The sequence below is a fragment of the Grampus griseus genome (assembly GCF_964374135.1).
Source record: "Grampus griseus genome assembly, chromosome: 12".
Classification (NCBI taxonomy): domain Eukaryota; kingdom Metazoa; phylum Chordata; class Mammalia; order Artiodactyla; family Delphinidae; genus Grampus; species Grampus griseus.
In genome coordinates, this window is record NC_139006.1 from 24,133,863 (window position 1) to 24,148,203 (window position 14,341).

Below are 14,341 nucleotides of genomic sequence, written 5' to 3' on the forward strand. Positions count from 1 at the left end.
CCCTGCTTCCAAGATCCCCAAATGGGGAACTTTTTCTTCCTGTGGGCAGGTGTTATGATGGGCCCTTATACAGTTTACAGTCCTGGGGGATGGGTGGGGGAAGTGGGGACAAACAAGCACTGAAGAGGCAGGAGGGCAGTGGCCCTCAGAGGCAACAAGGTGCAAAGGAATGGGCTGCTTGACTTTAAGCAGTGGATGGATGTCTGGTGGTGGGCAGGGAGGGCCTGAGGCAGAATAGCATCCTGGCGGGTTTGGATGGTCCTTCCCCCTCCCTCACCTCATCACCTAGCAAGGGTCCCCTCTCCAAAGTGGCTGCTCTGGGACCTCCAGCACCAGCCCCTGAGAGCATCCCAACCCTCCTCTGAACTAGGGCTGCCTTGGTCTGGGCTGCATGGTCACCTCTGTCACTGGCTCACTGTGTGACCTTTGGTGAGTTGTGCCTCTTCTCACAGTCATCTCTCTTCTGAGCCTTGACTTCCAAATTAGACATGTGTTTCCAGATGGGTAGGCTGAGCCCCCAGAAAGAGCTAGGGTTTGATGAGTTCCTTGGAAGGGATTCTGTAGTATCTTTCCTCCCTCCCACCTGCCTTGGAAGGGCCCCAAATAACGTTACTGGGTGAGGCACAGGGCAAGGAAATAGCTCCCAGGGGGATCCTTTTCCCCAGTCTCAGTTCCTTCTTCCTTACAGCTGGGGTAACAGTACCCCTTGGCGCTGCAGGCTGTAGAGGGAGAGGCAGAAAGGTGGATGGGTGAGTGGTCATCCCACTCACCCATGAGTGGCCAAGATACTGCCATCATGCTGAATTTTCTTCCAGCAACATCCAGCAACTTCTGGTTCTCACCAGAATGTTCTCCATGGAGGCCAAGAACTTGGCTGATTCCTGGAACAGTCCCGCACTCATTTTACACATGGAGAAGCCAGGTCCACAGAGAATACAAGATTGGTCCAACAGCAGGTGGCAGGTGATCTGAAGCTTCTAGGCCCCCAGCACCAGGAAGCCTGGCTCCTCAATGGAGCCGCTGGAGCCCTGGCCTGGGTGTTGCCACACAGCAGCCCAGGTGAAGCTGCCCCGTGCCCAGTGCCGGTGCGGGAGCACAGTGGGCCTTTGTGCTAGGAGGGCACCACTCCCTGGCCGGCCCCACCCCACTTGAGGGAGAGTGCTTATCTACCCGCCCACCTCACCGCCAAAGCTCTGCCAGCTCCTCCTTGTTGTGCACTCAGAGCTGCTCCCCGACGGCGCAGCGCTGGGGCTCCTGCAAGACAGCACTGCTGCCAGACTTCACGGATCCCCTCCCCGGGACTGATCATTAACCCGGAGACCATATAAGGAGCGAGCGGCCTGGGCTGGAGGGACGCATTGCGGCTGCCGTCATGGACAGTAGTACCTGGAGCCCTGCGACCTCTGCCACCGCCGAGCCCCTCAAGGCCTATGAGCGCATCCGCAATGCGGCCGACATCTCTGTCATTGTTGTCTACTTCGTGGTGGTGATGGCTGTCGGGCTGTGGGTATGTAGGGGTCCTGAAACGCGGGCTGAGGTGGCAAGGGCCAAGGGGAGGGAGGAGGGGGCACACGGAGGAGCCACCGCCTTGGTGAACTGCAAGGAGGGGAAGGTGGGCTGAAGGGTGTGTGGAGCCGGGTGGAAATGACTTGGAAATGTTTGAGAGGAGTTCAGGGGGCACCGTGTGAGGTGAGGGGCCAAGCAAGGGTGAGCAGAAGTGGGGGTGCTGGCCAGTGCCTGAGGAGGCTCCCCCACCCCGGCTCTGTGAGCAGAGAAGGAGAGTGAGAGATTGGAGAGGCTGGGGGCTGGGGGTGTGAGGGGCAGGAGAGGACCAGCTGGTAGCTGCAGGAAGGATCCCAGGGCTTGGGAAATGAGCCCCAGGAAGGTGACTACTGTCCTGCCTCTTAGTCATCCAGTTTCAGAGGGGAAAGAAGCAGGGTAGATCCAGAAGGACACCAGCCTCTGCCAGCTGCAGGTGCTTTGGGGCAGCCCAAGGCAGAGGGGCTGCCCTGCGTCCCCCACCTGGGAGAGGTCTTGTGCCCTGGGATCTAGGGGCTGGAGTGAGTGAGAGCTGAAAAGCTGGGCCCAGGAAGAGGAGGAGGAGGAGGAAGACTGGAGGGTGGCCTGGTGCTGGGGAGAGGGAAATGCGTGTGGCTCCCTTTTGGGACTATGGGGACACACCAAACCAGAGAAACTTGTTCTTAGCAGTCTTGAACTTGGAAATTTCACTTGTGACAGACGTCGGCACACCTAGCAACTGGAAGAGAGGTATTTTTAAGTGTGAACATATTCCAGTCACTCTCAAAGGCTTTCATGAGGGACCGCAGGCCAGGAGGCTGAGGTGCTAGCAGGTGGTTGAAGTCGTTTGACTTAGAGTAGAGGAGGGTGGGCATTAACCCCTTCATGGCCAAGAGATTTTTTTTAGAGATAAAAGGAAGTGTTGATTTTTAAAAAGAAAAAAATAATTGTAGAAACCAGATGTGACTGAAAGCCTAAAGTGTCACAAGGAATCTGTGTGGCTGATTCTTGCTCAGTACTCTCAGCTTCCCAGACATGGTGGAAAGTCCAGCCAGGAGCCAGGGTTCTCAGGTTTAGCACTGGCTGTGACACATGCCAGCCTTGCGATGTTGGTAACCCCACTCAGTCTCAGTTTATTCAAATGTGCAATGCGTACAATCTTACCTGTTCTTATGACACCCCACGTGGCTGTGAGGATCTGCAGAGATGTATCTGAAAGCTCCTTATGGACTCTAGGAGTCTTCAGAATGACCTTCAGAATGGTCTTTCCCTGACCAACTTTCAGAGCCTGATTCCTTGGAACTTTTTTTTGTTTCAGCCCTAGCTACCTCCCCTGCTCCTTGGGGCTGTTGGTCCCCTTGCTATTCCCAGAAAAACCACTACAGAGGCCCTAAGACTATGGCCTATGGAAGCCTCCCTGCCAGGAGTCCAGAAATATCTGAGCCATGCTCTCCTTGGCACTGCCTAGGGCACAGGGGGCTCAACAAATCTGTGTTAATTGCCTGTCAAATATAGGTTCCTGCCTCCGTCTTCTGAGCTTCAAGGAAGTAAGGAATGTGGAAGTGTTTCAGAAAGTGAAGTGGGTTGAAGAAAGTGCAAGTATATGGGGGATGGGGGTGATCCTCTTGGCTGGCAAGGTTACTCCGTTCTAGTTTTCTATTAAATTTTTGACACTTCCTCCCCAGGCCATGTTTTCCACTAATCGTGGGACTGTTGGAGGCTTCTTCCTGGCAGGACGAAGTATGGTGTGGTGGCCGGTAAGTTTTCTCTGAAATACTATTTGCTGAACCACGATATTCCCCATAGGAGGCCATTTTCTTGTTGGCTTTGGGTGATGGTTATTCTTTCTTCTTGCCTTAGATCCCTGATAATGGGTCACCTGCTCTCCAGGTCTCTGGGCACCCTTAATCTCTTGCAGTAAGGGAATAGCCTTTAAATAAATAACACTTGGAAGTTTTTCAAGGGATAAACAGAGGAAAGACTTCACAAGGAGGACAGCGTGGAGAAGCAAAAAGAGCACACAGTCCGAGGTGATCTTGGGCAAGTCTGAGATTCCACTTCTCTTTCTATAAAATGGGAGTTGGTAATACTTGCCTTCCAGGAGTATGATGAGAAGCGGAGACTGCTTGTGGGGTGGAAACTCAATAAATAGTAGCTCTTTTGCTACCTTTTTGCTACTTAAAACCCACAGAGGAGAGACTTTATCTCTCCTACCTCAGGAGCCTAACACAGTGCCTGATACACAGGAGGCCCTCAATAAACATTTGTAGAGTGGCTGGAGAAGGAGCCCCCTACTGTCCCCAGTTACAGTTTTCCTCATCTCTTGGTGGATTTTGTATTTTGTATAAACGTGAGGTGTTTTCCCTGACACTTGCACATAGGCAGAAGTATCCCAATCAAAGGACGTGTGCATGGGTGGAAGAGAAACTGGAAGGGCCCTTCCATCCTAACAGCACAGGGCTCTGCTGGGTTATCAGTCAGCCCAATGATTATTTCAATCCAAAGTTCTCATCGAAACTACTGGTTGACCAGATTGGCCAAATTGTGAAATTCTTTGGGCGTAAGATACAAGCAGGACTGACTGGTGAAAGGGGCAGGGGTAATGAAATGTACATACAATGAGAAGAGAGCGACAGCTATGGAGGAAGAGAAGCAAGAAAGTGAAGATTGTCACTGTCGTATACACAGAACAGAGGGAAGGTAGGAGGAAATCATGCCACTTCCTGCACTTGGCCTTTGATCAGCTATTTGGGGATGGATTTTAATATTTGGCATCTTCACAGTTGCTAATGTTATCCCTGAAGTCATTTCTGCTTTACCCTTGGCCAAGAATACTGGGCAGATGCTGACTTCTGTGTTGGGTCCCTCATGGTGGTCTCTCCTGACACATTTTATCTTCTCATGCTTTGGACTTTGGTGCTTTCCTAAAAGCTGGTGTTGGATAGGCAGCTCTGATCACAAAGTTCAAGGCAAGGTTGGAGTAGTTCCTCTAGAACTGCACTGTCCAATATGGTAGCCACTAATCACATTGGCTTTTTAAATTGAAATTAAAATAAGATAAATAATTTGTTTCCTCAGTCACACTAGCCATATTTCAAGTGCTTAATAGCTACATGTAGATGGTAGCCACCATATTGGACACTGCAGATCTAGCACATTTCCATCATTTTAGAAAGTTCTATTGGACAGTGCTGCTGTACAGATTTCACAGCCAAGGCTGGCATGAAATCTCAGTGGACTTGAGATTTTCTGAATTAGAAAACTGAATAGGACCTTGAAGTTTACTTTAGTTGTTAAGAAACAAGTGTATCCCCACCCCATCTAATGCTTCAATGCCCCCAAGAGTAAGCCTGCCATCCAGGATGTTTATCCAGCCTTGGTTTGCATCCTGACCTCTTTTCTCTTCCTTCCTCCCTCTTTAACAGGAAACTCATATCTCTTCATGTAAATTTTCTAGGGCTGATTTATTGGGGATAAGGCCTTAGCTTCCAATCTCTGGGTCTTGGAGAAGCCAACAAGAAGGCAGAGGCATGGGGCAGAACCACCCGTAGGAGATATACATTTTGGGCTAGGCCTGGGAACACATCACATCTTAACCAGTGATGATGTCTTTCTTCCTGATGGCACCTGGGTTTGGATCTGGGCTGAGAGTTGGGTGATGAGAGGATTAGCCCCACCCAAAACAGATAATGTGGGGTTTCCGGTGGGTGTTGTTTTCCTTACTCATGTCTCGGATTATTCTAACCAACAGAGAAACATGACATCATTCCGCTTTTGTGCAGAAGTCCCTGTTTCCTTGATGAGGCTGAAATTTGACTTTTCTTCCTCCAACAACAGTTTCCATCTAAGGTTTCACGAGATTACGTTAATGGTTCATAAACCTGCCCGTGTATCTGAGTCACCTGGATGTGCTTTCTAAAAATACAGATTCCTGAGCCTCACTCCAGACCTACTAGATGAAAAAACCTTGGAAGAGGGCCCCAAGAATCTGCATTTAAAAAAAGCTTACCAGGTGCTTTTGATGATCAGGCAGGCTTGATAATCACTGGTTTGGGTAGACTCTTCCCTATATGGTCAGATTTACCGAGAATATCAACATCTATTAGGGATCCTGGCAAGGGGGATTCTTGAATGGGGATACAATGACCTCTAAGTCCCTCCCAACTCTGAAAATGCTCTAATTCTAGAAAATTCTAGAGTAGAATGAGTATGGGCTTTGAAGTCAGCTCATCTGACCTGCCTCATTTACTAGTTGTATGACCTTGGGGAAGTCACTGAACTTCCCTGAGCTTCAGTTCCTCCCTCTATAAAATAGGAGAATAATATGTACTTTGGAGGGTTCTTGTCAGGATTAAATGAGATTATGCATGTGCAGCACTCAACACTGTGCTTGGCAGGTGCTCAGTAAATGGGGACATTAACAAATGGAAGGAAGGTTAAGAGCGTCAGGGCATCTTACCCCTAAGATGCCCTGACGCTCTTAACCTTCCTTCCATTTGTTAATGTTCACAGACCTACTAGAGAATGGACTTGAGGATATGAGGAGGGGGAAGGGTAAGCTGTGACAAAGAGAGAGAGTGGCATGGACATATATACACTACCAAACGTAAAATAGATAGCTAGTGGGAAGCAGCCGCATAGCACAGGGAGATCAGCTTGGTGGTTTGTGACCACCTAGAGGGGTGGGATAGGGAGGGTGGGAGGGAGGGAGACGCAAGAGGGAAGAGATGTGGGAACATATGTATATGTATAACTGATTCACTTTGTTATAAAGCAGAAACTAACATACCATTGCAAAGCAATTATACTCCAATAAAGATGTTAAAAAAAAAAAAAAGTGTCAGGGCAACGCCCCAGCTGGCACTTGTCTGGTGCCCAGTAAATGGAAGCTAGCATTTATGTGAAGATATTGCTACCACATCACTTAAATTTAACTTTCACATTGTGTGAGTATATGAACACAATTTATATGTAATTTATTTATACTACTGTAAGTCATCAATTCCAGCTACACATTGACCGCATTTTTACAGTTCTGAGATTGACTGTGTCTGACAGTTAGTGGCATGCCATACTTTAAGTGGCAATGTTTTTTCTTCTTCGTGCTCCGTGGTATGTCTTACAATAGTTGGTGTTTTTGATTCAGTAAAGTATGGTTATATTCTAAGGTAGTAGTTTTTATCTTTTATTTTTTTTACATCTTTATTGGAGTATAATTGCTTTACAATGTTGTGTTCGTTTCTGCTGTATAACAAAGTGAATCAGCTATATGTATACATATATCCTCATATCCCCTCCCTCTTGCATCTCCCTCCCACCCTCCCTATCCCACCCCTCTAGGTGGTCACAAAGCACTGAACTGATCTCCCTGTGCTATGCAGCTGCTTCCCACTAGCCATCTATTTTACATTTGGTAGTGTATATATGTCAGTGCTATTTCTCACTTCGTCCCAGCTTACCCTTCCCCCTCCCCGGTAGCAGTCTTTAAAAATATGTTCACTACAACTCTTAAGCGCTGTAGAAATGCCTCAGGGGCTGCCCTCACTCTCCTTCCCAGCAACCCGTCTTTTATTTATTTTATATGAGGGGAATCTGCTAAGATTTTGTTTGAGGGCAAGGTTCTGCTGACTTACAAAATTTAAAAACTGCTAATTTAGAAGAAAAATAAGCATGATGATTTCCATTCTAAAATTTAAAATGATTTTAAAACTATTGTAGTACACACTTGAAAGAACAACAAGGCATGCAAGAAAATGCAAATCAAACTACTTTCTCTCCAAAATTGAAAAATAGTTTAAACTGCATCAAAACTATATTTCAGAAAGAATATATTTCTTTCTTTTTTTTTTTAAATGGATACGGCTGCCTTCTGCAGTCCCCAAATTGGAACATGTGGTTTGACCAGTTCAATTGCACTTCTGGGTGCAAAGGAGAAGCACGTGCGTGGGAAATATGGGGCACCCCCCCCCAAGGTTTTAGGGACATTTGAGGGACCCACACCCTGGTGGGGAGGAGAGGTTTGGGGACCTCTCTTGGGTGGATGCGTGCCTCTCCCAGCCGTCCTTGTCCTCGCTCAGGCCATTGTGCTAATGTTGGCCAGGCTGGAGGGGATCCTTCTGGGTGGGCATTCAGAGGAAAATACCTGAATAGGTAGTGCAGATAATTGGGGCCTGCCAAGACATTCTGTATTTTCTTTTCTTTTTTTTTTTTTTTGGCCGCGGGGCATGCGGGATGGTAGTTCCCTGACCAGGAATAGAACCCGTGTCCCCTGCAGTGGAAGCGCAGAGTCTTAACCACTGGACTGCCAGGGAATTCACAAAACTATGCTTCTAAATTTCCCTTTGGATTAAAATACAAAGTCAGTTTAAGCCTGTCTTCGGTCTATAAGTTTATAACCAGAATATCTGTCCTCAAATGTGCTGGCCCAAGGAGGACATCACAGAGGCCACAGGCTCTTGGAGCTGACATTTCTCTTGGCCTCCAAGGGGACACTTTGCCTCCTTCATCTGCCTTTAGCACTGTTGCTTTGTGCTGTAGGATGTGTGAGCAACCAGAGAAACTTCGGAAGGATAGTCCCAGGGGATTTTTAGGAGGAAAGGACTTGTATTGACCTTGGATTGATACACCTGAGGCCCCGAGGGCTTGGATAGTCACCCATGAGAAAAGCAGGTGGAAATCAGAGCTCATAAAATCTGAAAGAAGATTGGATAAAGGAGACGCCAGTTGGGGGGCATTCCTGGGGGCTTCAGTGACTTTGAATGTGGCAGTTGTGACCTGTAACAGGTGGAGATCCAGGCACTCTAGAAAAGGACCCTGTTCTTAAAAAGTTAATGAGGCCAAGAGGGAGAAATAGTTTGTGCTTGGCCTAGGGATAAAAGTGAGGGACCATTGGGAGGAGGAGCAAGGACTCCAGGGCTGGGTAAAGGAAGGTCAACTCACAAAGAGGGCCAGGCAGGGAGGGCCCCAGAAACCTGAGTCACATTGAGGCAAGCCAAGCCAACTGAGAAACACGAAACCTTGTGAGTGAAATGAAACCTTATGTAATTGTGGGCTGGCACCATGGTTTGGTGCCTTTGATGAACAGCTGCCTGGGTGCTGTGCTATAATGATTCTTTGAGGATGTGGGAGACGTGAAAGCAGGAAAGTGAGCTTTGAAGGGGAAATTCTCCATGCCTTGGCTAGTGGCAGCAGAAATTACTTAGAGAGATAGAGCCCCAGGTACACAGCCCCACGGAGAACTTTTGTTTTGGAAGAGAGTTTGGTCACACCAGCCAGGACCACTGGCAGAGCCAGGTCCATGGGAGCAGCGAGTACAACAGGGCTGAGCCAACCCTTCAACAACCCCCAAGGCATTTTCAAACACTTCAGAAGTAAGTATTCTAAAGGGAGTGGGGACCTCACAAGGAGCCAGAGGACTTGCTTTGTCCTAGATTTGTGACGTCAGGCAAATCATCAGCCTCTCTGAGTCTCAGAGAGTCTTCTCAGTGTGGGAAACAGTAAGACTGAGATCTCAAAGCCTCTTCCAGGACTAAAATGCTGAGATTTCACACCACAGAGGAAGGAACAAGCATGGAGGAAATGGGTGTGTACATGCGAGCCAGTCCATTGCCAGTGGAAATGTGATGGCTGTGTGTCTCTCAATAGCCACAGTTTCTTTCCTTCCTTTACTATTAAAGAATCATCAGAGAGGAGTATATCACAGTGGTTTAGGTCACGGGTTGACAAACTTTCTTTGCAGAGGCCCACAAAGTAAATATCTCTGTCACAACTACTAAACTCTGCTGCTGTAGCATGAAAGCAGCCATGGACAATACATAGATAGATGGGCATGGATGTGTTCCAGTAAAACTCTATTTATAAAAAAAGGAGGATGGCCAGATTGGGCCCGTAGACTCTAGTTTGTTGACCTCTTGTTCAGGTCTGGGCCAGGCTGCTTGGGTTCAAATGCAGCCTCTGCCCCTTACTAGCTGTGTGACCCTGTTTGAGTTACTAAACATCTGTGTGCCTTACATTTGTTTTCTTATAACAGAGATAACAGTACTTACCTGAGGTTGTTTTGAGGATGCACACTCAGTCTCAGAACAGAACCTGGCACACAAACTCTCAGGTTTAGCTCTTGTTCTTTTTTCAATCATCTATCTGATTGAATCCTCAGTGATCCAGCAAGAATGACGATTAACCCCATGGGTTGCCCAAGTTCACACAAGATAACAGTAGAGCTAGGGTTCTCCCTGTTCTTCTGGTTACTCAGGTCTCTTTTTCCTTATCCTTTGAGATGGAAATTTATGAGATCTATAGGTACAGTCTACAGGTTTCTCTGAAAACCAAGACAATCTTTCATTTAGGTTTGACCATAGACCCTGATGGAAATTTTCTCTGAGGAAAGAGGACAGCTTCTCATACTTCTTAGACTCTTTTGAGTAAAATGTATCTGATTAAGTCTCTAAAACCTAATGATCAGATCAAAGTTCAGTCACTTAGGATGCTACTGGAGTGGCCACCGGGAGGCCTGGAACAGCCTGGCAGGCCTAATACCTAGGTGAGAACTCATGAATGAGAGAGGAAGAGCAGGAACAAGGCGAATGGACATAGGAGAGGCAGAGAGCTCACCAAGGGAGCAAGGGTTGGGAAGATGTGAGATGGGAGACAGACAAGTACTTGACCTTCATAAGACCGGGTGACTGCCAAGTCCAGGTGGCCCTGTCTTCCTGCTCTGATTGCATGTAGCTGTGTGTGCTTTCATTTGTCCCAGGGTTGAGCCTGTGTTTTTCTTAATCTTTTTTTTTTTTTTTTTAAATCTCTTCCACCACCTAGTCCAGGGCCTTGCATCTAGTATGTGCTGAATTAAAGGAATGAGAGGGAGAAGAGGGATATGTCCCCAGACCCTCATACTGGATCCCTTTGTCAATGTCACCTGAGCCTTCAGCCTGCATTCTGCTCTCTGGTGCAGTGACTACACTGTGTAGGTGGTGGAAAGAATTCAGGAGATTAGGAGGGTGCTGAGTCCAAGTGAAAGGCTGCTTCCAGCAGTGCTCCACGTTTCTGTTCCTATGTACACAGAACATTTTTTTCCTTTAGGTTTTTTTTTTTTTTCTTGGCTCATGGTAGTAAAACTGGAAAACCAAGCCTGGCCCTAATTAGGGTGCCTGATTTCAGCCCAGATTGGACTCCTTGGTAAAGTCTGGTGTGGCCATGCTTCCTCACTCTCTCAAACATTTGGCTTCTCTCAGTTTAAGTCAAGATTTTGCAAACCTTGTCAGTTCCCATATATCTGTGTCTCATTTGTGGTGAGAGTTTTTTGCTTAGCATGCCAGTGACTGCCTTACTCTCGAAGGACCAGTTCTTTCTCTTCCTCCTCCTCTTTCTTCTCTTCCTTCTCCTCCTCTTCCTCCCCCCTGCCTTCCTCCTCCTCTTGCTCTCTCCCCCTCATCCTTCCCTCTCTCTCTTTGGTGGACCCATTTCCCTCCAATTCTTCAAGGCTTGGTTTCCTTTGAGGAGTTTCTCTGATTCATGCACAGGCACTCACCATCCCATGTATCCTTTGTGTTCCGCGGCCTCAGTTGACTGTGTGTAGCCAAGTTCCTGTCATCTAGTTTGTACCTAAGCTCCTGGCTTCTCCTTTCCCTCTGGCTGTCTTCCCAACATTCTCTAACACACTAGCAATTCTGCCAACAGAGAAAGGGAAAAGTAAGTTATAATCAATATCTCTAGTTGGTTGAGGTCAGAAGAGTGCTGAAACTATCAGCCATGATGAAGTCTTTGGATTGTTCATGTTAGAAATGTGTCTGGGCTTTCCCTGTCTACTAGTGGCATGGCACATTTTGAGTTGGCTACAGCTATATGTTTGTTCTGGATAAACTGTATGCAAGGGAGGTGATTTGGAGTTGGGGTTAAGAGCATAGGCTCCGGATCCAGGCTGCCTTGGTCTTAACCCCAGTTCCATCCATTCCTATCTCTGTGGCCTTGGCTAAGTTACTTACCCTCTCCTGACTCAGTTTCCTCAACTTCAAAATAGAGGTCATAGCACCTACCTCACAGGGTTGTTTTGAGGATTAAAGTAGTTAATACATGTAAATCTCTTAGAATAGTATACAGTTAGTACTACCCAAGTTGGACATTCTTATCATCATCATCATCATTGTCCTTATTATTGTATCTCATCTCCAGATCCTCCTTCTGTTTATTTATTTATTTATTTAGCTGCTCCAGGTCTTAGTTGCGGCACGCGGGATCTTCACTGCTACAGGCGGGATCTTCATTGAGGCATGCGGGATCTTTAGTTGCAGCACGCGAACTCTTAGTTGCAGCATGTGGGATCTAGTTCCCTGACGAGGGATCTAACCCAGGCCTCCTGCATTGGAGGCGCGGAGCCTTAGCCACTGGACCACCAGGGAAGTCCCCAGATGCTCCTTCTTAAAGTGTGAATTCAATCATTTATCCATATATGCATTGCTATTATTTCATTCTACATTTACATATTGATTACCTTCTATGTGCCACATTCTGTGTTAGGTGCTGGCATATATTTGTGTGTGTGTGTGTGTGTGTGTGTGTGTGTGTTTGTGTATGTGTGTGTGACACACATTCTTACAAAATGTATCTGAAATTACAAATAGTGGTGAGGGTTAAGAAGGAAATGTGTTTGAATCTTTATGTACATAAGAGGATCAGGGAAGGCCTTTCTGAGGATTGGGCATTTAGGTTGAGCTCTGAAAGATGAGAAGGAGGCAGCCATGTGAAGACTGGGGGAAGAGCGATCCAAGCAGAAGGAACAGAATTGTCAAAGGCCTGAGGTGAGGAGGAGCTTGGGATACTTGGGAACTGAAAGAGGGCCAGCATAGGGGAGAGACCATGCATATTGATCAGGCCCTTCAGGTGAGCGACCCTGAGTTGTTGATGATCCCAAGGATGAGCCCGTCTGAGCTGGTGAGAGGGTTGGTCTTCAGCCTCCTTGACCTATAAATGCCAACAGAAGACCTCACCCCCCTTTTGTGCCAACAGCCTGTGGGAAGATGCCAGCTTTGGCAGTCGTTTCCTGATTTCACGCCCCTTTGGTTGTTGGGGCAAAGAGAGAGTTCGTGAAGAAAATAAGTGAAAGGCCACCATTGTCCATTTTGAGTTGACATAGGGTAAACAGAGATTATGATGACTCTGGAGAACGCCTGTGTCTAAATATTTACGAGTCTCCAAAATTAAGTAGCCTGAATATGTAAGCCCCACCTTCTCTTCTGTCCCAATCCAGGAAATGTCATCCCTACGAGATGGCAAGGGTCAAAGATTAAACCTTTTCAAACTTCCCCTGTGAAAAGATTCCTTACTAAGGGAACCAAGATGTTAATTAATCAACTTATTTATTTTTAGTTTGGAAAATAGAGTCACTTTTTATTAATACATGTTATTTTTTGTTAACATATAATAAGTCTATTATTGTTATTTTAAATGATTTCACAAATACATATTCTTTCAATTTCTCATTTTATATCTCCAATATAAATATAGATAGATATAATCCTCATAAACTCTTTGGAGTCTTTAAAATTATTTTATTTTATTTTTTTGAATTTTATTCTATTTTATTTTTTTATACAGCATGTTCTTATTAGTTATGTATTTTATACATACTGGTGTATATATGTCAATCCCAATCTCCCAATTCATCCCACCACCACCACCTGACCCAAGATGTTAATTTAGATTAAAGACCGGTTCCCCAGAGGATGAGGGAAGTATCGAAATACAAGTGTGATGCAGACACACACATGCTGTTCCTGAATTTACAATGAGTCAATGAGGTGGGCTGGGGGGTCTGACTGCATTGTGCCCCTTCAGGGAAGTTCAGAAGGGAATGTCTGGGGAGGAAGGGGGAAAGACAGTGTGGTGCTCTGGCCTCTTCTTCTGTCCTTTGGACAGAAGTCACATTGGGCTGTGGGACCTTGGGCAAATCACGTCACTGCTCTTGTCCTCAGACTTCTTACCTGTAAAATGAAGATGAGAACAATATGCACTTCACAGACTGTTGTGAGCATGATCAGATAAGGTGAATGAAGTGCCTGGCCCAACACTTGGCCTCCAAGGAGGCACTGTAAGTTAGTCATCCTCTCTCCCTTTCTTATTCTCCTAGGACGGAGCTCTCAAAGTGTGGTATCCGCAGCAGCAGCAGCAAAAAAAAAAAAAAAAAAACTTGGGTTCTTGTTAGAAATGCAAAATTTCCAACCCCAACCTCGACCAGTGTATCAGAAACTTGAGGGGATCGGGCTCAGCCATCTGTGGTTTAGCAAATCTTCCAGGTGATTCTGACTAGGGTTGCCAGATTTAGCAAATAAAAATACTGGCTGGCCAGTTAACTCTGAATTTCAGACAGTGAATGATTTTTTAGTATAAGTATGTATCACTCAATATTGGCACATACTTTTACTAAAAAATGTATTCTTTTATCTGAAATTCAGATTTAAGTGGACATCCTGTATTTTGAGTCTAGATTGTGGTGCATGCCAAAGTTTGAGAACCACTGTCTGAGGATATCTCGAGGGAGGCATCCAGCACAGCCCAGAGTAGTGGAGAGGAGGCCCTGAGATATCCTGGTAGCATTCCTTAAAGGAAAGACAGAAGCTGAGAACAGGAAGCCATCTCCAGAGCTCTGGACATTCTGGGTGTTATATGATCCATTAACAAAGAAAGTGGTTCCCCGAAATTAGCTGAGTGTATTTTCCATTTGAGCTATGAAGATCTTGCTCCCTCCAAGAGAAAATGACCACTCTGTCTAAGGAAATTCAGGGAACTCCATCAAAACACGGGCTATGTAAAAGCATCATTAATATTTCTT

The 14,341-nt window shown here is 46.3% G+C and overlaps 1 protein-coding gene across 1 annotated transcript in view; it reads left to right on the forward strand.

Annotated features, from left to right (window-relative positions):
- Positions 1-1,372: 1,372 nt before the first annotated feature.
- SLC5A1 (solute carrier family 5 member 1) overlaps positions 1,373-14,341 on the forward strand; it is a gene marked incomplete at both ends in the record, with an annotated part of 51,696 nt that continues 38,727 nt past the window's right edge. Inside the window, 2 exons of the mRNA XM_082668234.1 lie at positions 1,373-1,507; positions 3,204-3,275. Of these exons, the coding sequence (XP_082524360.1) occupies positions 1,373-1,507; positions 3,204-3,275 (207 nt within the window). The remainder of the gene's footprint in view (positions 1,508-3,203; positions 3,276-14,341) is intronic.